The sequence below is a fragment of the Globicephala melas genome, chromosome X, assembly GCF_963455315.2.
Source record: "Globicephala melas chromosome X, mGloMel1.2, whole genome shotgun sequence".
Classification (NCBI taxonomy): Eukaryota; Metazoa; Chordata; class Mammalia; order Artiodactyla; family Delphinidae; genus Globicephala; species Globicephala melas.
This window is the reverse complement of record NC_083335.1, coordinates 13500760-13524216: the sequence shown is the minus strand read 5'-3', so window position 1 is coordinate 13524216 and position 23457 is coordinate 13500760. Positions and strand designations below refer to the sequence as shown.

The window sequence follows — 23457 nt, the reverse complement described above, 5'->3', positions numbered from 1 at the left end:
CCTTCCCTGGGCAGAAACAGCATGTGCCAAGAGGTGAAGAGAGCAAAAGGGCAACAATAGTCAATAAGCTTATTGCTCCAGTCCCCAGTGCCCCTGTGGTGAGTTGTTAGAGTGAAAAATTAATGGAAGGGGAGAGGCCAAGATAATGCGAGCGTCCCAGCTGCCTTTTCCAGGAGCTCTGCAATTACAAAGTAATTGTGTGCTTCTGTGTGAATGGTCTACCTGATCAGCTGAGTGCCCTCTGCTTTAGAGAGGAGAATCCTAAGACAGAAGGAAGTCACATGCCTCCCTGGCAGCCAGGATTAGAACTCAAGATTCCTGAGTAAATGCTTTGAATGCCTGAGGTTGTTTCTGAGAGACTGTAGCCACAGTGGGTTTCACAGCAATAAAGAGGAGCATTTTCTCTTGTCTAAAAACCCTCAGTCATTGCTCACAGTTAAGCAAAGGGAACCTAGGGGAGGAAGCTAAAGGAAAGCACAGCTTAGTGAACTGAACTTTCTTTGCTTGATGGTTAATAGAAATCATAGATCATGGGAAGAGGATGCTTAAAGAGACATGGACTCGACTTTAGACACTTCGGGTAGAAGAAAATGAAAAAGTTTGGAACCAAGAAAGAAAACCACTCAGGACATAACCTAGCAAGACAGAAAAATGAAATGAAGAATCCTCACCAGCTCTAATTAAAGGAAATCAATATTTGAAGAGCTGTCTTGCTCAGTAACAGGACAAGGGCAAAAATACTTCAGCAACGTGAGCCTCTTAGAAAATAGAAAAGCAGGCTTTCATGGGGAAGCAATCATGATTTAAAAGGCTTCAAAAGACAACCACTCGGTGGGTTGATATGTTGTAGAGGGCACTCAAGCACCTTTTGGGAAGGAGATAGATGAGCTTCTATGCCTGCTAGACTCTATATTTGTAAAGCACATTTCCTTATCCCGGGAGCTCTAAGAAGCCAAGGGTCATTTCTAGGGAGCAAAGAGTAGCTACCATTTCCCCAGAGAGACTTGAAGTAAACCCTTAACAATAGCTTGGGTTTCATCTCTGTTACCACTTACAAGAACACACACTGGAAAAACACTAAAAGCCATACAAATGCAACAGACTTTCTGTTGTTATTCGCGGCGCTAGCCAACCATCCGAGCAAGTCCTTTCTAAGCTCACCTCTTTGTGATCCACGTGATGATCAACCATCAGTAACTGGAATCCAGTTTTCCCAGACCGTTCTTCCTTAGGCGTGGAAAATATGGGACATGTGTGTCACCACTTCCTTCTCTCCCACCGGTGCCAGACATTGATACAGTTGGCACTCCTTTTCCACTGAGCCGAAATGCAGCTTTTTCATTTATTTGTTCAACAAATATTTTTTGGAGCGCCCTCTTAAGAGCTAGTTGGAGAGATGGATAAACAGTAAAATAGAAACAACACTACAGGCACCCCATGCTAAGTGCCAAATAAAAGATATGTAGACAATGAGTATTATAGCCCAACTCGCTCTTCCGAAATACAATTTCAAATTCCTAGGGCCCTGAAAATTAATTTTAAAAAATTCAGTGCTGTTTTAGTTAGAGCAACACAACTATTTCTCATGGGTCTGAGACGAATTAATTCCAAAAAGAGCTTACGATGTACTACCGGAAATGCAGAAGTTCCTGTATGCCACCCATCAAGAAAGTGAGTCGAGGGTGTTTGAAACTGCTAGGTTCTTCTCCCTCAAGTACCTCTCTGACCTAAGAGAAAAAATCCAGATTGGAGTGGATCTGATTGCCATTTTGGGTTAAGTACCCTGGATGCCATTTCAGCATCAAATTATTCAATCAGAAACACTTTGAAAATGCTGAAGAGTTGGGTTAGTCACAGTTTTCCCACCTGGATACAATGTGCATAATACTGCAGGATTTTATTTTTCACTTTTCTGGTGTTGGAGACATTTGTGGAGCCGATGGAAAATGGTTTACGATACATGTTGATGGACAGCCGACCAAACAGACAGAGCGAGTGCTGGCATTCATTAAATTTTCCTATCAGGAACCCACCTGGAATTGTATCCATAGGTCTTTGATGAGGCTGGCTTGGGAGGGAGAGAGGAAAGAATCTTACCCCAGGAAAAAGATAGCTACTCCTAAGGAGTGGGAGAAGCCTGGATCCATGCCCCCTGGGATTTCAGGCCATAGCTTTTAATATCCCAAAGAGGAGATGAAAGTCAAAAGGGCTGACAAGTCGTCTAGAGACAGACAAAATAATGACAACTGGGATGCGCCTGTTTCAGATGTGTAAGTTGGAAACTAGCTCTAATTCCAGGCAGCCCCCCCAATCTCATATACCCCCAAGTTATCATCCAGGTATCCCCAAAGCAGGCAGGGCTTATTCCTGTAAGTCCCTGGGATTGCCACATGCTTCTTTCAGTGGTCAGCATCCTCGGCAGCATCTTAATGGATCATTGACCCATGTTTTTTCAGATCTCTGAGGCTCCCAGACAGTCTGCAGTTGCAAGATTTTCTCTTTCTCTCTCGTGGAGCACTTCTGGAAAACTTGGGGTCTCTCTTTCTCAAAGTTTCAGAATCATAGCATCTTGTCCAGACTTACGTACTCAGCCTGGAACTTTGAGGGGGAGCTCTTTCCCCTCAGTGTTAGGCCAACCTTTCTATACAACAGTTCCTTAGTACATCTACAGAATTAAACTCCTAGGATCCAAGCCTGCCGCCATTCTGCTGGCCACTCCCCCACTTTCAGATACCTTTTGCCACTGTCAGTGGATCTGCTATTGGCGCGGAACAAACATTTTGAGTTACTTGATTACTTTCACCTCCAGTCTTGGTGCCGTACCTTCCGTCTGTGATTCTTCTCTGAGCAAGTTTTGTGTTTATTCCACTCAGATCTGCCCTTAAAGGATTTGGCACTTGGTCAGAGGGGGTCCTTATTTCGATCACTTAAAGGAAGACTGCTCCAGGACCACCACCTCCTCCCACCTCCAAAGCAGCTGTTAATAAGGTCGCCACGGCCAGCTGACAGCTTTCCCAGATGTCCTGCGGTGCCCTGCATTGAGCTTAAAGAGGGTCACTTGTCATGCAGATTTTAAAGACCCTTGGCTCGCAAGGCACAGACTTGGGAATACAGCAGTGGAAATGGGTGTCTTTTATTCAAAAGAACGTGGATGCCTGAACTTAGTGACTCGGGAGACAGGGTGTTGAGTGACCACCTACTATTCTGAACCTAGCAGCCTGCAAGATCAAAAGATCCCTTGTTTCAGAAGGCTTCCATCAAAGTTTCCCACTGCCTCCAGTTTGAGTGAGGGGGTGGGAGGAGGAAGGCTCAGTGGCCAGTGAGCTGAATGTGGAAGTGAGGGAATTGAGACTCGCTTGAATTTTGCAACACACAGCGTATTTCATCCTCTGCATGAGACTGCAGCAGCCTTCTGGAAGAGACACTTATGAATTCTTCTGAGTTCCAGTCTTTTGTCCAGTTATCACTTCGTTTCTGAGGGGGGTTCTGAATGAGGATGGTAGCTGCTATGGTCCCAGGGATGGTTAAGGAGTTCTTTGCCAGGAAGTCAGCGTGGATGGGCAGGGGCAGTGCTGCATGAGTTCTTCAGCACTTCGTCTCAGCAGGCTTCTGACATCTCCTGGGGAACAGACTGTGCGCCTACTCTCTCCAGAGCCACCCACCCCAGCAGAAGGATTGGCGCTCACCTTGGTGACTCCCACTTCAAAGGAGTGCTTTGGAGCCCTCCTGGACACTGAATCCTACCTGCTGGAACTTTCGCTATCTGTCTGATTAGCCCTGTGCTCACACACATCTGTATTGCCTTGGCAATCGCCAGGAACCCATGATTATCTCTTGTTCCAGTCACATCCACGTAGCCACTTAAAGCTGATGGATGTGAGGCAGAATACCTTTTGTGACCCACCCTCTCACCCTACCTCACCCCACATCTAAATACAGCTACTTGCAGGCATCTATTTCTGAGGTACTTAAAAGATTCATAAATATCTGGAAAGCTCTTTGACATTCTCTGAGGCAATATCCTGTGCCTTTGGAAGGCTCTATTACACTCATTGAAAGCCAAGATATGCCTTTTTCTTCTTTACCTTCACTTTTTGTAAAAGGTTATGCTGACGTAGATCTTAGTAACAAAAAAAAATTCTTTCTGATGAAATCAGGATAAATAATTCCACACATCATCAAGCGGGGGAAAAGGCTTTGAATTGGTTTCCATGGAAATCTGGAGATGAAGTAAAGTAATAATTTCAAGGCAGAGCAGCTGAATTGAAGATAATGGTAAAAATAGTTTGATAAAGAAAATAGAATAAAGTAATCAAGAAGCCTCCAATCAATTATTCCTTTTTGTTTACCTTCAAGTGATTAATTTGTCTGCGTTTATTAACCTGAAGAGATTAAGCAGACCTTCCTAGTGATTTATTTCGTAATTGTTTCCAAGGTTTGACATAAGCTGTGCAGTTATTGAAGGTGCAGATCTAAATTCAATTACTCATGAAGCAGGTGGTGCTTCACCTGAAAGAATATCTGAATTCACGGCCTTCCCATGTTAACATTATGAGTGAAAATTATTAATTTATCTGATAGTATCTCCCAAAGACTTTTAGAAGTCATTTGGCATCCACATACTTCACAACAAGTCAGCAGCTTCAGAACTGAACTTGAAGTACAGAGAACCCAGAGACAGGAAATAAAGGATTTTAGGTTAAAGACTAGTTAATTTTTTTGGCCAGAGCCTCTCTTGAGGCCTGGGCTGTGGCACTGTCATTAATGGCATCCACCAGCTCAAGCTCTGAATGCCAAAAGAATAGCTTTCTTGAACTTGACCAATGGTTCCCACTCTCTGTACCTTTGAAGGACAGCACTGGATAAGATCACGCTTTATTTTGACAGGCGAGAGAGACAGAGAGACACATGCACGCACACACACGCACACACACACACACACACACACACGGGGGGGGGCGTGGGGGGAGAAGAGAGATTAAGATATTGAAAGAGAGACGCCTTGAAAGTCTTTAAATGAAATAACTAATTTCTTTTTGTCTCTGTGGTCATTGTTGTATATATTTTTCTATTCTTTCTGTGGGTATAGTAAGGATAGACGGGGTTCTCCAAACACTAATCCAGGCGCCAACTCTCCGTCATCCACAAAGGCCCGGAACACATCTAAGAACGGGAAGTAAGTGAAAAGTGCCCCTGTGCATCCAACATAGCTGTCACCAAGCCATGTACTGTCCTCATTTTGTCATTCATTCATATTCATTCAAAGATTTGCAGAATGCCTTCTGTGTGCTTTGCTTTGGGCTAGTCACTGGGGAATTTAAATGAGTAAGGCATGTGTCAGGAATATGGGGTGCATGAAGAACTAAAGAAGGGGGAGGAGAGGGAGGGGGAAGTCAAGGGATGGCTTTGGGAAGATAGCTTTTAGGGCTGATTGTGATGGGTAAAGACTTATAGCAATGCAAGATTTGGGCTATGAGTCTCAAAAGTTGAAGAAAGAAGAAGCAGCGGCACTGATCAATCGTTTTATGATTTGCAAAATCCATGAAAATCTGTCTTTGAGCCATACACTAAGATTTGGGGTGGATTTAGAAGAATCTGGAAAGCCATTCCATAACTATCCTGGTTTAATTACATTTGCATTGTAACCATGTCACTGACGTACATGATATGTGTATTCTTTTCCTAGCGACTAACCTGTACCATGACCTAACCCCAAACTGTCTTTTTGTTATTGCCAAAAACTTGTATTGGCTGAATATTTGTGATGTTAGATTTACCTCTTTGGGCTGATTCCAGAAAGCAACATTGGCCGACCTCTCCCTTTGGATTCAGCAGAGAATGGCAGTCTGAAACAGTGTGATCCCATGCAGATGGCATACCTCCAATTAGGTGCTCCCCCTTTGAAGTGGCTTCAGCCCTTTGGTGAATGACTCGGGTCCTCTTGTAAGCCCTCTGTCTCAGGGCTGTGGGGCATTGTGACGGGCAAAAATACATCCCCAAAGGAGAACCCAGCCTGCATCTAGGAGAAGATGAAAGATGCCTTCATCATGCTAAAAGCTCTAATCTAGCAGTAAGATATATCACTACAAGAGCATGGCTTTGCCATGAAAGGTGAATTTGTAACGGTCATATATTTTATGTATTCAGCATTGGACCATAAATGCTGCACTTTGAATATGATCTTATTTTCAACTCCCAAAGTGAAAGAGCTATTGGCTCCCTTTTTTTTCTCCCTTCTCCTCCTGAATACCATTTCAGGTTTGCATATAAAGTTGAATGTGGGCTATCTTGGAGAATATCAAAAGCAGTGGTGAAGACAGAAGACGAAATCTCAGAGCAGTTAGAACTAGTTTCAGTTATTTATTGCTGAGCACCACAATCAAAATGCTGAATAAATTATGAAGGAAGGGAATTGATACACACATTCCCAAGCAGCTGAATGTTTCCAAATTAGTCCCAATTCATCGTCAGCATGCGCCCGCGGTTAACAGAGATAGCCTTGGAGAATCGCTTTGAACTCCATGCTTGCAGAAACGGCAGGCCCTGGTCTGGGTATCTTGTACACACCTGTCCTGCTGACAACTGCAGGGCACAGTCTCCCGTTTATTAGGCCCTCATGTATAATGAAGGATGTTTGTGATTGCTGTTGCACTTTGAAAGGAGCATTGTTTTGTTTCTTTTGGCTTTGCGGGAACCCAGACTCTTACCTTGTGAATGAAGAGTCCCCGTGGAGCAGTCGGTAGAATTGGAGTTCAGATGACATAAAGAACGCATAGCTAATACCATACCCGGCTTGTTAACAGTAGGAGGCCTGCATAAATACATTCTTAAGTAGATAAACATGATCTTATATCCCACTTGCTGGATTTGGACACCTCCCAAACTTCTGCCGTGGTGAGGGCCTCCCTTCCCGCACGTTCTGAGCTAGGTGTCTTTTATCTGCCATGTACTTGACTCACAGATTGTGCTGGTTCTTTACAATTTTTCTTTCTTTTCGGGGATTATTAATGAAGATTAAAAAGTTCTCCAATAGCCAGTATTCTCTTCAAGGATATGTTTCAGGTTCCCTTTCTCTTATCTCCCATCAGTTGGCGGGAAGTTGTTGGGTTTTTTTTTTTTAACTCTTTTCTGCACATTTTCTCCTCAGGATATTTTTGTCAACAGCAGCAGTACTGACCTTCCATGAATATGGTGAGACTATCCGGGGGGGCATTTTCCCACACTCTCTAGAACAGTGTCTATCAACGTTTAGGCACGTGTGTTGTTATAGTTCAGAGACAGTGGTTACTTCTGGGTTTGGGAGTGTGTGTGGGGAGGCAGGGAGCTAGGTGGGCCTCTGCTCCCTGGGGTTTTCCCCGTGGTGCCTTTCACAGTGGACAGCATCCAGGGTGGGTGCTGTCCTACTGGGTTTTCTCATGTTATTTGACCTCATGACAGGGGGATAGCAGTTTTTAAGAATTCCTCTGTTATTTTGAGGCCAGATACAGGCTGGGAGACAGAAGGCGTCTTCTTTTCTTCTCTGGAAAGAAACTGGCCTCCTCTGTTTTCGAAGACAAGTCAAGCTGCCTCAAATATACCTCATGACTAAAAATAGTAACAACTAGTATGTGTTGAGTGAGTGCTATGGGCCAACCTCTGTCCCCGAGCGCTTGATACAATTCGTGTCATTAATTCTCACCCACCAAAAGCTCAGGAAGTAGGCACTATTATTATTTCCATTTGATACACGAGGAAATTGAGGCTTGGAGAGGATATTGTGTGCCTACGTGGGGTCTCCCAATGAACAATTTTGGTAAAGCCCTTCTTTAGCACCAATAATAGTAATAACAATCAGTAAAATCTATCGAGCTTTGACTTTGTGCCCTCGTGCTAGATAGACCCTGGGCCACAGAGACAAATGCAAGATACGATAGGTGCCCTCAAGGAACTCAGTCTTCAGAGGACAGAGGATGGCGACATGGCGTTTACAGTGAGGCAGTCACGGGGCGCTGTTGGTGGGGAAGACGTCATGTGGGGATATCAACGAAGGCTTCTGAGAAGTGACCCTTGAACCCATTCATTTTCTCCACTTACCCCTCAGGAGGCAAGGCCAGGTCAGAAGAGGAAAAGGCAAATTAGTCACTAAGACAGACAGAGTCCTTTAATGTTGATAAAAAAACAAGTTAAAGTTGTGGATGAGGTCAAAGCTAACACTGAATGGCCAATTCTGTCTTTTTTTCCAACTTCAATCCATTTGGGGCCAACTGCCATGCAGCGTAGCATGCCGAGTAGCTTAAGAAACCTACAGTGTGAAAGTTGTGTCATTCTGCTTGCTCCATTTTATTGCCTGGATCTGAAGCTGGGTACCAGCCCTCTGTTTCAGGGAGGAACAGATGGAATGGGATATGTCTGAGCAGCAGAGCCAGACTACCCTGGCAGTGACTTTCAGGGAGGTGCATGCAGTTTCTTCTATGCTAACAGTGAGCCAAATTGACAGGACAGGGAAAAAAAGCAGTGCAGAGCCATACCACTGAGATCAGGAAGCATAGGTTTGGCAGAGGTTAATCAGAGACCAGCCAGACCAGGCCACCATATTGGATTTGGTTCCCTTCGATAATGTGAATCTGTTATTCTGTCTGGCACATCAAGCCACAGTCAATCCTTTTGCTGATCCATTGGGTTATTCCCAGCAAGCACTTAAACTGTCAAGACTGAGCATACATGGTAGCCACAAGGAGCCATTACAGATTTTCTTTTTGTACCTGAACATGTTCACACGTCACATGAGACCAACACTTTTGCTGACCTGATAAGGACTCAAGAAGGGTCAGTCACTTTCCCAGAGTCACGCGTCTAGTTCATAGCAGAGGTCAGCCTAGAATCCTGGTTTTCTACTACCTGTCCTGTGCTCTTTCTACGGCAATGCGTGCTGCAGTTCTGCTCCCAGATAGCAAGACACTTCGGCCAATTGCACCACACAAGGCTTGGAGCCTGGTCTCAGGACGTCCAGCTGAGTGCTGTGCCCTTTGTACGTTACCATACCTGTGTGGGTGGGTTCTGTTAGCCTCTGTGAAAATGGAGCCTTTGGGGAGAAATTGGAATCATTCCACTTAAAAAAAAATGTAGGGGTAGTGATGATGAAAGGAAACAGCATGTACTTTTCAAACACTTCACTTTTTCTCGAAAATAACATCATTTTGGTTGTGTTTGGACAGTTACCGTTTCTCAATATTACTGTTGAGCTATCTCGAGCCTTTAACACAACCCTTCATCAAGAAAGCGATAAAGAGAACTCGTAGATCACTATAGCTGTTCTCCTTCAAACCAGACAACCAAGGCTGAGGGTGTGTGTGTGTGTGTGTGTGTGTGTGTGTGTGTGTGTGTGTATAACATTCAGAGGCATCAATTGAAAAATTAGATTGCAGGCAGTTGCAGATGAGGCTGGAAATGAATCAATCCTCTCAGCCTGAGGTGTTTTTCACATAGGCTCAGGCTATGGAAAGACAAAGACCAAGTTCAATGTTCAAATACTGGTGAAGGCCAGGAATATTGCAGGACCAGGGCAGAGCACCCAAGCACAGTGCCTGGTAGACGATACCATAAATGTTGAGTTCAGTTCCATAAATATTGGCTTAAATGAATTAAGCTGGGGAGGGGATGCTAAAATGGAGAAAAAGGAGTACAGAAGGAGGATATGAGATGGTCAAGTCAATTCTTACTCACTTTACACTTCTATCCAGAGCCGACCCTGGTAGCAGATGCCACAGGAAGACTGATTCCAAGCTGTTTTTGCCAAAATTGTCTCATAACGGACAGGCCTGTTTATCTTTTCAGCAGTCTCTAGATGAGCAGACTCAGGAGCACATAGCTTCATAAATCAACTAAACACACCAACAGTCCTTTGGTTTTGGTTGGCAGGACCCAAACGGAAAACTTTCCTGCTTTAGAGAGAAGAGGTGAAGTCTTGCTTGTTCTGTGTGGATTCAGTGTGGTGCCGTTTTATGTTCAGATTGAATTGTTTACATGTGCATCGCTGGAGTCCATGTCCTGTGTACTATGATCTCATGATTATGTCATTTCCTCTCATTGAGAGCCCTGTATTTCTTCTAAGCCAGTAGGCTGTGACTACCACTAAAACCCCTAGTTTTGCCTCTGTGTATGAAAGAGAGAGAGAGAGAGAGAGTGTGTGTGTGTGTGTGTGTATTTTCACTTCACATTGGTGGTATGCTGTATGAGCATAGCAATCAAATGGTCAAGTACTGAACTTTTCAAATAAGCGCTGTAGTTTGATGTGATGATGATGTCAATAGTGCCTTAGTTTAGCTATTAGACTAAGTCTAATATCACAAAAGCTTGTGAAAAACCAAAGCCCCAAACACTCTCTCTCTCTCTCTCTCTCTCTCTCTCTCCACGCCCTCCCTCCCTCCCCCTCCGTCTCTGCTGTTGCTCCTTTGTAGAAAAAAGCAAATGACAAAAACATAAGCCAATGTCAGAATGTATTCCTAAGAACAACTTGGAGTGGAGTGTGCCTGAGAATCAGTACGTTTATAGCCGAATTGCCTTTTCCCTCCAATATTCGCCAGCCAGGATAGTGCGAGACTTTTGGTCACAACAAAAATGTCAAATCTACCCCAGAAAGTATACTCATTAATTAGGCAGGAAAGTAACATAAGACATTTGAAAAGGACTTTTAATAACAAGGGGTAAATAACACATAGGCTTGGCATATTTTGAGGTTTCACCTAGTGCTAACCAACTGTAGATGGGGCTGTTCAAAGATCTCTTTAAATAAATTAATCATGCAGCCTTGTGTGTATTTGAAAGGACATCAGCTTTGGAGTCAGATAGACCTGGATGTGAATGCTGGCTCTATCACTGATTAGCTTAGTACCTACCTCATTGGGCTGTTGTGAGGATAAAATAAAATCCAAGTAAGGCTCTTCTAGTGCCTGGCACATGGCAAGTGCTTAATAAATGTCAACTAGTGATTATGCTTGCCTCTGCTGCCAACATACTGCAGCTGGGGACAGTGTGACCTGGCCAGCATGATCCTGACCAAGTCAGAGCTCTGGTTATCTGCTTTGCCAGCTCCAGAAATGGGGAAGCAGACGCCCCAGCACCACTGGCAATACATAAATAATGCCCACAGATTGAGACAAGAAATTACTGGAAGATCCAGGAAGAAACAGTCCAGTTATGGAAATATTCCCTCGGGGGTACACGTGCATCTCTGTGATGGTTAGGATGTAGAGTGTACTCACTAACATCATAAATCCCCCTAAATATCTGACTGTCCGTGCTGACCCTGGTTCTCCAGCTTAGTCAAGAAGGGTGTTGTGCTAATGGAGCCTTAGGAGGCAGGTGTCATTCTTCTCCCTTCTCACCTGCTGCACAAAATCACAGGCGCAACGTGCTGCTCTCTAGAGCAGGGGTCCTCAATAACTCCTTTCTCCTCTGTGACATACATGGTTGAGAACTCTCATTGGCATTGCTCCAGGGGACCTCAGGGTTACGTCCACTTGCCAGGTGCTGGCTGGAATTCTACTCCTCTCTCACTTGAGAAGGCCTAGGAATGCAAAGAAGAGGGATGTTAAATAGGATTCCTCCGTTTTCCTCTGAGTAACACATCTCTCTCCGTCTCTGTCTCCCTATTGCAGTCCGTGTCTCTCTCCGTCTAGAACTCCCTCTCTTTCTCCCTTCCTCCTTCCTTTCCTCCCTCCTCCCCCATCCAACTATCTATCAATGCTCCATCTTGCCTTTATACCCCAATATTTTTAGCTTTCAGCCTAGCTCTTTCTGAGCTGAAGGAATTACAGAGGCTTAAATCAATGGCATCTTCTAATGCCTCCAGGCCAAACATGTTGTTTTTCAGACAAATAACCAGTGAAACATGGCCCACTATGGTTTGCAGTGCTAAGAGAGTATGGGGGGACTTCCCTGGTGACGCAGTTGTTAAGAATCCGCCTGCCAATGTAGGGGACACGGGTTCGATCTCTGGTCCGGGAAGATCCCACATGCTGCGGAGCAACTAAGCCCATGCACCACAACTACTGAGCCTGCTCTCTAGAGAGCCCGCGAGCCACAACTACTGAGCCCGCGTGCCACAACTACTGAAGCCTGCGTGCCTAGAGCCCATGCTCCGGAACAAGAGAAGCCACCACAATGAGAAGCCCACGCACCGCAAGGAAGAGTAGCCCCCGCTCGCCGTCACTAGAGAAAGCCCACGCGCAGCAATGAAGACACGACGCAGCCAAAAATAAATAAATAAATTAATTAATTTTTAAAAAACAGGATGGAAACACAGGGCAAAACTATTGTGCTATCCAGATAATTACTACGAATCCAACACTGACTAAAAATCTGGAGTGTAGAAGCATTTAAATGTAGAGTAGAAATTTTTAATTTGTTGAAATCCAGTTTATCATTTTTTTTCTTTTCTGGATTATGCTTTTGGTAGCATATCTAAGAAGTCTTTCCCTAACCCAAAGTTGCAAAGGTTTTCACCTATGTTTTCTTCTAGATGTTTTGTAGTTTTGTTTTTACATTTAGGGCAGTTTTCCAATTTGAGTTAAGTTTTGCATATGGTGCAGGGTAGAGATCAAAGTTTTGTTTTGTTTCACATATGGATATCTAGTTGTTCCAGTACCATTTCTTAAGGAAAATATCTTTTCTACATTGAACTACCTTAGCACATTTGTTGAAAATCAAAAATCAATTTTATATATATATATATATATATATATTTCTAGATGCTTAATTGATCAATATTTTATCCCTATGCCAGTTCTGCACTGTCTTGATTACTCTAGCTTTATACTAAGTTTTGAAATCAGGTGGTGTGAGTCTCCCAACTTCATTCTTCCTTTTCAAAGTTGTTTTGGATATTCTAGGTCCTTTGAATTTCCATATGCATTTTAGAATCAGCCTGTAAATTTCCAGAAAAAGAAAAAAAAACTGCTGGGATTTTGGCAGGGATTGTGTTGAATCTATATATCAAATTTGGGAAAAACTGACATCTTAACAACACTCAGTCTTAGAAGCTATGAAGACAGTGTATCTTTCAATTTATTGAGATCTTTAATTTCACTTAGCAGTGTTTTGTAGCTTTCAGTGTACATGTTTTTCCTAACTTTTTCAGATGTATCCCTAACTATTTCATGCTTTGGATAATAGTATCCTTTTATTTTAACTTCTAATTGTTTTTCCCCAAGTTTCCATTATTTTTATAAAATTTTTATTTTATATTGGACTATAGTTGATTTACAATGTTGTATTAGTTTCAGGTGTACAGCAAGGTGATTCAGTTGTACATATATAAGTATCTATTCTTTTTCAGATTCTTTTCCCATTTAGGTTATTACAGAATATTGAGTAGACTTCCCTGTGCTATACAGTAGGTCCTTGTTGGTTATCTATTTTATGTATAGTAGTGTGTATATGTCAATCCCAAACTCCCAATTTATCCCCCCCCCTTCCCCTTTGGTAGCCATAAGTTTGTTTTCTATGTCTGCAAGTCTGTTTCTGTTTTGTAAATAAGTTCATTTGTATTATTTTTTTTAGATTCCACATATAAGCGATATCATATGATATTTGTCCTTCTCTGTCTGACTTACTTCACTTAGTATGATTTCTAGGATATAGAAGTACAATTGATATTTGTATACCAGTCTTATATTTACAAACTTGCTAAGCTCACATATTAGTTCCAGGAACTTTTTTGAAGATTCCATTGGATTTTCTACATAGACAATTATATCACTTGTGAGTAAAGACAGTTTAATTCTTCTTTTCCAATATGGATGCCTTTTTTCCTTGCCTTATTGCACTGGCTAGAACCTCTAGTATGGTATTGAATAGCTATGAGTTATTTGGTGTGTAAATAATTCCTACCTGTTTAGCTTTGTAAAACAGATACATAAAAACAACGGAGTGATAGTTGGACAATGGAAGTGTCCTCTAAAGATGATATTTTGGGGACAAATGAATGATCACTGCCTTTATCAAAAGGTCAAAGCTAGATTCCCAAAGTACTGCACAGAAATTTCATCAGAGAAAAAGATACTATCCTGGGGAGGAGGAGGAAAACAAAAAGCAAAAAACAAAATGAAAAATAGAATAACATACACTCTTCCCTTTATTCTAATTCGTATTTTCTCCCTCTCTTTTCTCTCCCTTCTCCCCTCCCCCCTCTCCCCCCTCTCTCCGTGCATGAGTTCTTTAAAAGAAACAGTGTGGTATAGTGGTTAAGATGGCAAACTCTGGAGCCAAGTCATTGCTTTAAAATCCCAACCCTTCCCTGGGTAAGTTTCTTTATCTCTCTGTGCATCACCTTCTTCACTTGTAAAAAGGGGATACTAATGTGTCTGCTTCATAGGATTTTCTTGAGGATTCAATTATTCATTCATTCAAAACTTTTATTGATTACTTATGAGATACCAGCTACTATTGTAGGCTCTGGAGACACAGCAAAGAAAAAAACAGACAAAATTCCTTACCCTCATGCCCATTCTCGTGGAGGGATACTGTCATTAAACAATTAAGTAAACTATATAGTATTTTAAAAGGGAATAACTTATAAGGGGGAAGGCAAGGCAGAGGGATAAGGAGTGATGCAGACAGGAAATTAGTAAATTTAAATAAAATGGTTAGAGAAGACCTCACTGAAAGGTGACATTTGAGGAAAGGTTTATTTTGTTTAAATAAGGTAATACAGTTAAAAATTAGAACCATTCCTCACATATAGCAAATATATAATAACGCTTTTTATTAACTACAATTTATTGAGTGCTTTTTATGTGTCAGGCATTGTGCAAAGTGCCTTACGTAATATTATCTTGTTTAATCATTACAATAGGTCTATAAAGCAAAGGTTATTATTAGCTCTTTTTACTGACAAGGAATCTGAGATGACGTTGACTTGTTCCAGGTCACGTAGGTAATAGATGATGGGGCCAAGACTCCAACCGTGTCTGGGCTTGTCCCACGAGGCTGAGTTCATCCATCCTTTCTGAAGATGCCCTTTATGCTTGAGGGACTATATTAGACCTACATTCACAAGGATCAGAAGACTGGTCCTGCTGCTGGAGGCCTTAGTTGGAGGGAAGAGTATTGAGTAGGTAGAAGGTTCTTCAAGGGCCATGGAATGTCGTGAAATCCCATCTTCCTGTTAGCATTTCAACTTGAAGATAAAGGTGCTCTTCCCTGGGACCCCCACACCAACACCTGGCCTTGACACTTTCTTTACTATGTATGTTGGGTGCACACAATCTGAGAATGGAGGAGTGGGGTGGACAGAAATACATACTACATTACTGGTCAATGGCCATTGCTTCATTACAGCACATGCTTTGGGTTTTCAGAATGGTTGTTTGCTAAAGATTAAACAGAAAAAAAATGAGGCAGGACTCAGCTCACTGATGATTGAACTATAAATTTTGCCCAGAAAATGCTGGTGATGCTATAAAATTCAGGCCACCATCTGTTATTGCTTGCTTGAAGTAGCATTTGTATTGGATGATTAAGATGTCACATGCATTTGAAGCACAAATTGATTCCCGGGTACCTAGCATCCCTGGGTGGTGAAGACGGTCCAAGAAGAACATCACGTTGCTTGAAGGATATATTTATATGATATCACAAGCCACAGTTTTGGGTCACTTGAGTGGGGTTGATTGTGGATGGAGATGGGGACAACTGAGAAAATGAACTGCTTGAATTGGCTGGATAATTTAATCAAAACGGTCAATTGACTATTCTGTGTCAACTAGTTCTATGCAGTTTGGCAGACCTGAGACATGTTTGGCCATCACTGTCTGCAACGCTCAGAGTGAATTGGGGGATACGTGTGAGGCGGGAGGGAAGCAAGTCTGGTTAAGCCCCAAATTCCTAATACTAAAAAGAACCCATTACTTTTATAGTATTTTATAGTTTGCAAAGAGCATTCTCATCCGTTATCAACAAACGTATGAGGCAGGAATTATATCTACAGCTCACAGATGAGAAAACTCAGGCTGAGAAAAATGACATATTGTGCCCCAAGCCACATGGATAGTAAGTGGCAGAGCGATGAATGAAACCAGGGCCCATTTTTCTCTAAATCCTAAATAATTTTCCCTACTCCATAGAGCCCAAGAGCAGGCTACTCTTCAATTTGAGTCAAATAATTCTAGGTACCTGACCAAAAAAAAAAAAAAAAAAAGCAAAACATACTTTACATGCAGGTAGAGAACTTACAGAATTCATTCCCAACAAAAGCAGTAGAAGACTGCCAACTATAACAAGGGCCAGGATTTTTAAATAGGCAGTAACGTTTGTTGAGTGCTTCTTACGCACCAGGCCCTATTCTTTTTTTTAATTAGTCAAATAATTTTATTTTAAGGAAAACAAATTTGCACCCTAACACCAGTTAAAAGTTTTTATAAGAAAATTGAAGAAACTTTTACAAAATGCTGAACATAATTTTGAAGTTTAGAGAGTGACTGTGAAGCAAAAAATGACTATATTTATCATGATTGTAAATAATGATATATGCTCTATAAGTTCATTGGGATGGTCACCAATGGGCTGGTAATGAATCCCCAAGAGTAATAACCAAGTAACCTCAGTAACATCAGCGAAGCACCAGGCCCTATTCTAAGTGCTTTAAATGAATGCATTTTCTCATTTAAGCTGAAAACTGCCCCCTGACGTTGGTTCTAGGAGAGCTCATCACTTGCTTCAGTGGCATGGATCGTATCCAATCCCAAAGGTCCCCTTCAGGGTGGATGTCCAGGCACCTCAGCAGAGACAAGCTTTGAGCGTGGCTGGCTTGTGGACCTGAGCTGGGGGCAGTGATTCTCCAAGCCTCGGAATCTAAAGAGTTTTGGTTTTTTGGCATCAAAGAGCATAATGACAGAAGTGAGAGTGCTGGGCTTGTTTCCAAGGGCCTCAACAGTGTCCTCTTTTCTCATCGTTGAGGAAGAGATGTGTTCTCCACGGGCTTTCATGAGATGCTCTCTACTCAGCCTCTGCCTGTTTACCTTCGTTTCTCCCATTCATGCTTATGGAACCTTCCAGGGTGATCAGGCTATTTTGTGCCTTCACAGTAGGCACCAGGGCACCTGCTTCAATTGTGATCTTTGTCAGAAAATAGTTTGCTGCCTCTACCCGCCCACATCCCTTTCCCAAGACTGCTCCTCCTTCTGTGAAATGCAGATAATCCTTCTCGTCACTCCCCCAGCATCCCTAGGAGGGTGTGAAAACAAGCAATAGCATGTCTCTAAAGACCTTTCAAAAAATAGTTAGTCCCACATACACTCTTTCTAGTGTTTTCAGGAACTTTGGACAAAAGTGTATCTCCGCGTAAGCAAAGTTGACAGGTTCAGACTCTTTCCCTGAGAATGTTGACTCTCCTTCTGCCAGGTCTGCTGCGGTTGCCCCTGTTACCCCACAGGCCATCATGCCTTTTCACAATCATGTGGCTGGTGTGACACCAAATATTCATTTCTCTACTTTCCTTCTTTAGTATCCACGTTTCAGGGACTACTTAGACATAGCCAGCTTTGTCCTTGTAAACACATTCATTTTGGAGGCCGTGGGTTTCTTTACCTGAATATCTGGGTCTGGGTCACCCACTTGGTGGCAAGGAAGAAACAAATGCATGGTATTGTGGATGGCTGTTGACTTGTTTTTCATCATTCTTGTAAAGTTGGAGTCATTGTTCCCATTCATTACCAAATGCTTACAATGGACAAGGCATTCTGTGCTAAGCTATAGGAGTACCAAGACAAAGGTTTATTCTCCCTCCCACACTCGCCCCGTCTGCAGATGCCTCCTGGTGGGGAATCTACCTGTTCATTCTGTCACCATTCTCTATTCCTATTTTGTCTTCTAACAGATGAAAAAGAGCTAAAAAGAAGTCTAAAGAAGCTACTTGGGCTCATAGAGCCATCACGGTGCACTTAACCACATCCTTCCTTTGTGTAGTCCAGCGGTTTTCAATCTATGTTCTGAATAGCTCTTGGGTTCAGAAGCAGGACCTCAGAGCCTGCTGAAAGTGGGGATAATGGGGAGTCTAAAGTAATAAATAGATGGGGCTCCAGGCCTCCACCCCACCTCTTCCTGAGTGACTCCATTTTAATCTGTTATATATATATATATCGGGGTCTGACTAGATTTCATTTTTTTAAAGCCCTGCTGCTTAGAATGAGTTTGATAACCATTGGTCCAACCCAGCCTGAGGATATTGGGGGAGCAGAGTATGGGATACCAGCCTTTCTCCACCGTTCCCCAGCTCCCCAATGGCAGGCAAAGCAGCTCTGGCTTTTGGGCAGTCTGGCAGTCCCCTTTCTCAATTCTGCAAGCTCTTAAGAACAAAAACAAAAAACAAAAGAAGAAGTAAATTGAAAAAAGAGATACTTCTCTTCTTATGGCCAAATTGCTCTGAACAGATGAAAGGAACCAGACTGACAGGTGATTGTTCTCTAGATTACAGCCCTAAACCCAGGCTGAACCTGAAATGCTTGGAGGGAAAAAAATGCCACAGATTTTGAGTAATGCTCCCCAATTGGCTTCTGCTCTGAAGACTAAATGAACACACACTATTTCCACTCCATTTCCTTAAACTGGCCTCTGTGCTAGGCTGTAATGAAACCTGTAGGGGAGGAAAAGACCATTAGCTTTGGGAAGAGGATTATTTTAGTTGCTTAAGCCATCCTCTCCCGGAAAACATTCTCAGGCGGGTGTTTAGGCTAAAGTCTGTATTGTTATTTTGAACACCATTAGAAGGCTTGGAAGGTTTTCTAATATTTACTCATTGTAGGTATTCTATATAATCCTATATACAATTTTATTATAATTTTTAAACTCACTCTCTAGTGTTTTATTTTATGTTCACTGACTAATTCAGCTTTATCACAACTATCTAGTGTCATCATTAGCCCAGCCCTCCCCTTGTTTATACTGGTCTCCTCGTCTACCACATTCCATTTTTTTCATACCATTGCACCTATCTTTTCTTTTTTTGGCCGTGCCACACGGCATGTGGGATCTTGGTTCCCCGATCAGGGATCGAACTCGTGCCCCCTGCATTGGAAGGTGAAGTCTTAACCACTGGACCACCAGGGAAGTCCCTTAAGACAGTATTAAATAATTGTGTTTGGTATATTCTGATTTAAAAGTTCAGAAGGTTTTTTTTTTTTTTTTTTTTTTTGCTGCACCATGTGGCTTGTGGGGTCTTAGTTCCCCGACCAGGGATTGAACCTAGGCCCTCAGCAGTGAAAGCACAGAGTCTTAACCACTGGATCACCAGGGAAGTCCTTCAGGACAGTATTAAATACTTGTGTTTGGTATATTCTGATTTAAAAGTTCAGAAGGGTTTTTTGGGGGTTTTTTTTTGTTTTTTTGTTTTTTTTTTGCTGCACCATGTGGCTTGTGGGATCTTAGTTCCCCGACCAGGGATAGAACCTGGGCCCTCAGCAGTGAAAGCGCAGAGTCTTAATCACTGGACAGCCAGGGGATTCCCCCATTGCACCTACCTTGAATGACCTGTCTACACCTGTCTAAATCCTAGTTGTTGGAAAGAGCTCACTCTTTCAGTTAGATTAGGGATGGGTTCATATCCCAGCTGTAGCATCTTAGACAAGTTACTTATTGTCTTTGAGCCTCAGTTTCCTCATCCATAAAACGGGGGTAATAATTAGACCTCTCTCTACTAGAGATCCTTTGAGGAGTCCGTGAGATAACTTATGCAAATATTCTGGTCCACATGGGTGCTCATTAAATGGAATTATTGTTACTACTCATACTGTAAAACACAATTAATGCATCTTCCTCCTTCACGTCTCTCCTGATGCAGCCTGAGAGCATCCCTTCCCCCTTTTGAACAATATCCATTTATCATTTAACCAGGCACTAACATGTGTTCGTTAAGTCAATCAGCAAATATTGTACATCTGGTATGTGATAGGCACAGTACCAGATGCTGGGGGTGGGTGGGAGTAGAGAGCTAGATGTGAGAGAAGGAGGGGAGGAGGTGGAGAAAGCATGGCTGAAACAGAAACAGATTCAGTCACTGCTCTTAAGCATGTTATTTTCTTTCTTTTTTCTTTTTTCCCTTGGCCGCACCACGCGGCATATGGGATCTTAGTTCCCCAATCAGGGATCGAACCTGTGCCCCCTGCAGTGGAAGTGCACAGTCTTAACCACTGGACCTCCAGGGAAGTCCCAAGCATCTTATTTTTCAAGTAGAGAAGGTGCTGATAGATGCAGATACCTAGAATCCAAGGAACAGAGTGGTGTGCTCTGTAAGGAAGGTGCAACCAGAGACGCAGCTGGAGGAGTGTGCATGCTGCATAATAAAAGACAAAGTTCTGGAAGTAACAGCTCTCATTCTTATTGTTCACTTTCCCCCTGTTTGCTGATGTCTCCAGCTAATGTACGGCTATGGCTCCTTAAGGAAGAGTAGGTGGAATTCTTTTCTCTTCCACAGTGTTCCAGAGTACATCATCGTGCTCTTAGTGTATGCACTGATATGAGACACTTCTGTAAACTGTCCATAGGAAACAGAATAAAGTGTCTGCAACACACTCTGGAAAAGACCGCCTATTCTCTTGTTTCATCTTATTGCAAGGGTAGAACACTAACGCACTGTAACTCAATATGTGAAAACGTTAAAATGACTTAGCCCTATGTTTTCAATGAACAGATGAATAAATAAATGAATCCTTCTCCTGGAATCTTAAAGACCCTCAAGATTATTTTAAACAAAGAGAATTGTGTTGGGGATTTGGGTATCGAACCAACTGTAGGACTCCTGGCTTTCCCCTGAGCCTGTGAGATTACAGACAGGTGCAGGGAGCAATTCTGGGGTGCTCTGACCCCACAGGCCTCTTTATTTTATTTTTTATTTATTTATTTTTTTTGCGGTATGCGGGCCTCTCACTGTTGTGGCCTCTCCCGTTGCGGAGCACAGGCTCCGGATGCGCAGGCTCAGCGGCCATGGCTCACGGGCCCAGCCGCTCCGCGGCATGTGGGATCTTCCCAGACTGGGACACGAACCGGTGTCCCCTGCATCGGCAGGCAGACTCTCAACCACTGTGCCACCAGGGAAGCCCCAGGCCTCTTTATTTTAACCCATCACTTGTCCCTGCCTTTCCAAACTGGTGTCTGGGAAATAAAGCCTGATCGTGCTTTTGGTGGATGTTGGTTCTAACCATCTTGCCATAGCAGGCTGCTGCCAGGCCTCTTGGAAGTCAGACCTCCTCCCCCATCTCAGCACGCAATTCCCCTCCCCTCCTCTTCACCTTCCTCTGCTGTATCCCCACAGTAGCCCTTATCTTCATTAACTGACGGCTTATTCCTTAGTACACCATCCTTTTAAGGCAGATTCCAATGACTTGGTATTTGTCCTAATTGAGACTGGGCTGGGCCCAAGCATTGATGGGAGAAAAACAAAAACCCCTGAAAGTTGAAAGACTGGGATTCTAGCCGCAGACCTGATCCTTGTTAACTCTGCCACCTTAAGAAAGTCACCTAGCCTCTCTGAATCTCCATTTTCTCTGCTGTTAATGTAGGGACTGGCTTTGCTGACTAAAGGAGAAACAAATAGCTAGACAAGCCCCCATCACCACTATTCACACAAATAATGGAGCTAGGAACACGAGATCCTTTCCAGGTAATTAACTAGTGCTGCATTTTAAGGGTGGTGGGTTGGGAAGATGGGCTTGAAAGTGGGGGAGGAGTAATTGAAATCTCCCAAGCTAATGTTCATAATGGTCTATTAAGAACACATTTAAAAGAAATGGCCTACTTCTGTAGTCTGCTACCCAGGACAACAAGCCAGTTCACTCAAAGTGGTTTTGGAATAGGGCTATAAGCAAACGCCTTTAAGTAAAACATAGAGCTGCTTTGCAGAAAGCAGAAAAGTGGAGTTTTCCTCTGATACATTTAAAAATGGTCACTTTACCATTGCCAAACTTCATTACCACACCCAAGAGCTAAAGCTTTGAGATTAATGATCGTCATCCCAAAGAGAAGTCATTGACTGTTAAAAGAAAAAACTAAGCAGCAGCACATGCTCTTTACTAGTCTGCATTCTTTGAGAATTAATGTCAATAATACTATTGCAACATTTTTCAAAATAAAGGATGGAGTTTTCTAATTGTCTAGTAAAAAAAAAGGTCCAGGGCTGAATCCCCAGAGAAAAAACCTGAGTTTAAATCATTAACACCGCAAATCTCTGATAATTGTGGAGTGTTTGCAAGTGCCTTAATCAGCATGGTATGTCTGAGTGGCCCGTTTTAATTTGATCACACTGATTAAGTTTCTGTAAGCTAATATATGTCGCATTTCCAATTCTATTAAATGAGAATCTCCTGCCTTTCCTAGATATTATCAAAATGCCCTGATGGGCGCAGACTGGGCTTGGTATTCTCAATTGCTACTGACTTCCTGATTATATAATCTTTGTATTAAATGAAATCAATGAAAGCACAAATTAAATTCAGCAAACTTTACGGAGTAAATATGTTTTCCCCATACTTTTGTTATATTTTCACCTCGAGGTGTGGAGCGCATTAGTTGGAACTCATTGATTACCTTTAGCGATAAATTTTACAGGGCTCTCTCCCCTTATATACCAATTCCTAGAACTGTCCATCCTGTTGGAAGGCACTGTAAGAGTGGGTGATGAATAGGCACCCTCCCTATTATATATGTATTATAGTTGTGCCTTTTTGGGCTCTTGGTAAGAGCTATCTTATGTAAATGCAATTGCTTTGTAAATGTAAATGCCTAGTGGGTCATCGATCACCCTGGAATTGGAGGAAACAGAACAATAGGGGGAGGCGTGAAAGAAACCACCTAGGGACAGGAATGAAGAAAATTGCTAAGTGGGTAAGGGATTGAATCCCGGAAGCTAGAGAACTTGGTGAAAGGGGCTGGGACAAATTTATGGTTACCAAAGGGGAAGTGGGGGGGATAATTTAGGAGTTTGGGATTAACAGATACACACTGCTATATATAAAATAAATGAGATCCTACTGTATAGCACAGGGAACTATATTCAACATTTTGTAATAACGTATAATGGAAAAGAATCTGAAAAAGAATATATATACACATATATATATACATACATATATATATATATATATGAATCACTTTGCTGTATACTTGAAAGTAACACAATACTGTAAATCAACTATACTTCAATAAGAAAGAAAGGAAGAAAGAGAGGAAAGAAAAAAGAAAAGAAAGAAAGGACAGGCAGGGAGAGCTGTGTTGGAATTGCTCCCAGCTTGCACCTCCAGAGCCCTGAAAAAGCCTTGCTTTCTTGAAGTCTTGAAGACTGGCTGTACTGAAAGAGATAACGGGCCTAGTCGGTTTAGGTCTGAAGCAAGAGGGACTGAGAAGGAAAGCCCACCTTCATTATTGAGTGGGACCAGGGCACTCTGGGTGCCTGTCTTTAGCGGGTCTGCCAAACCCTTCCCACTCTCAACA

General features: G+C 42.6%; 1 protein-coding gene across 6 annotated transcripts in view; it reads left to right on the top strand.

Annotated features, from left to right (window-relative positions):
• Positions 1-23457, top strand: part of HS6ST2 (heparan sulfate 6-O-sulfotransferase 2) — a 291233-nt gene that overhangs the window by 245311 nt on the left and 22465 nt on the right. For 4 of the 6 annotated variants that reach the window (XM_060292149.1, XM_060292148.1, XM_060292151.1 and 1 more), the window contains one exon: positions 5090-5176. The exons of the other annotated variants lie outside the window; for them this stretch is intronic. In XM_060292149.1, the coding sequence (XP_060148132.1) occupies positions 5090-5176 (87 nt within the window). The remainder of the gene's footprint in view (positions 1-5089; positions 5177-23457) is intronic. 6 annotated transcript variants of the gene reach the window in all.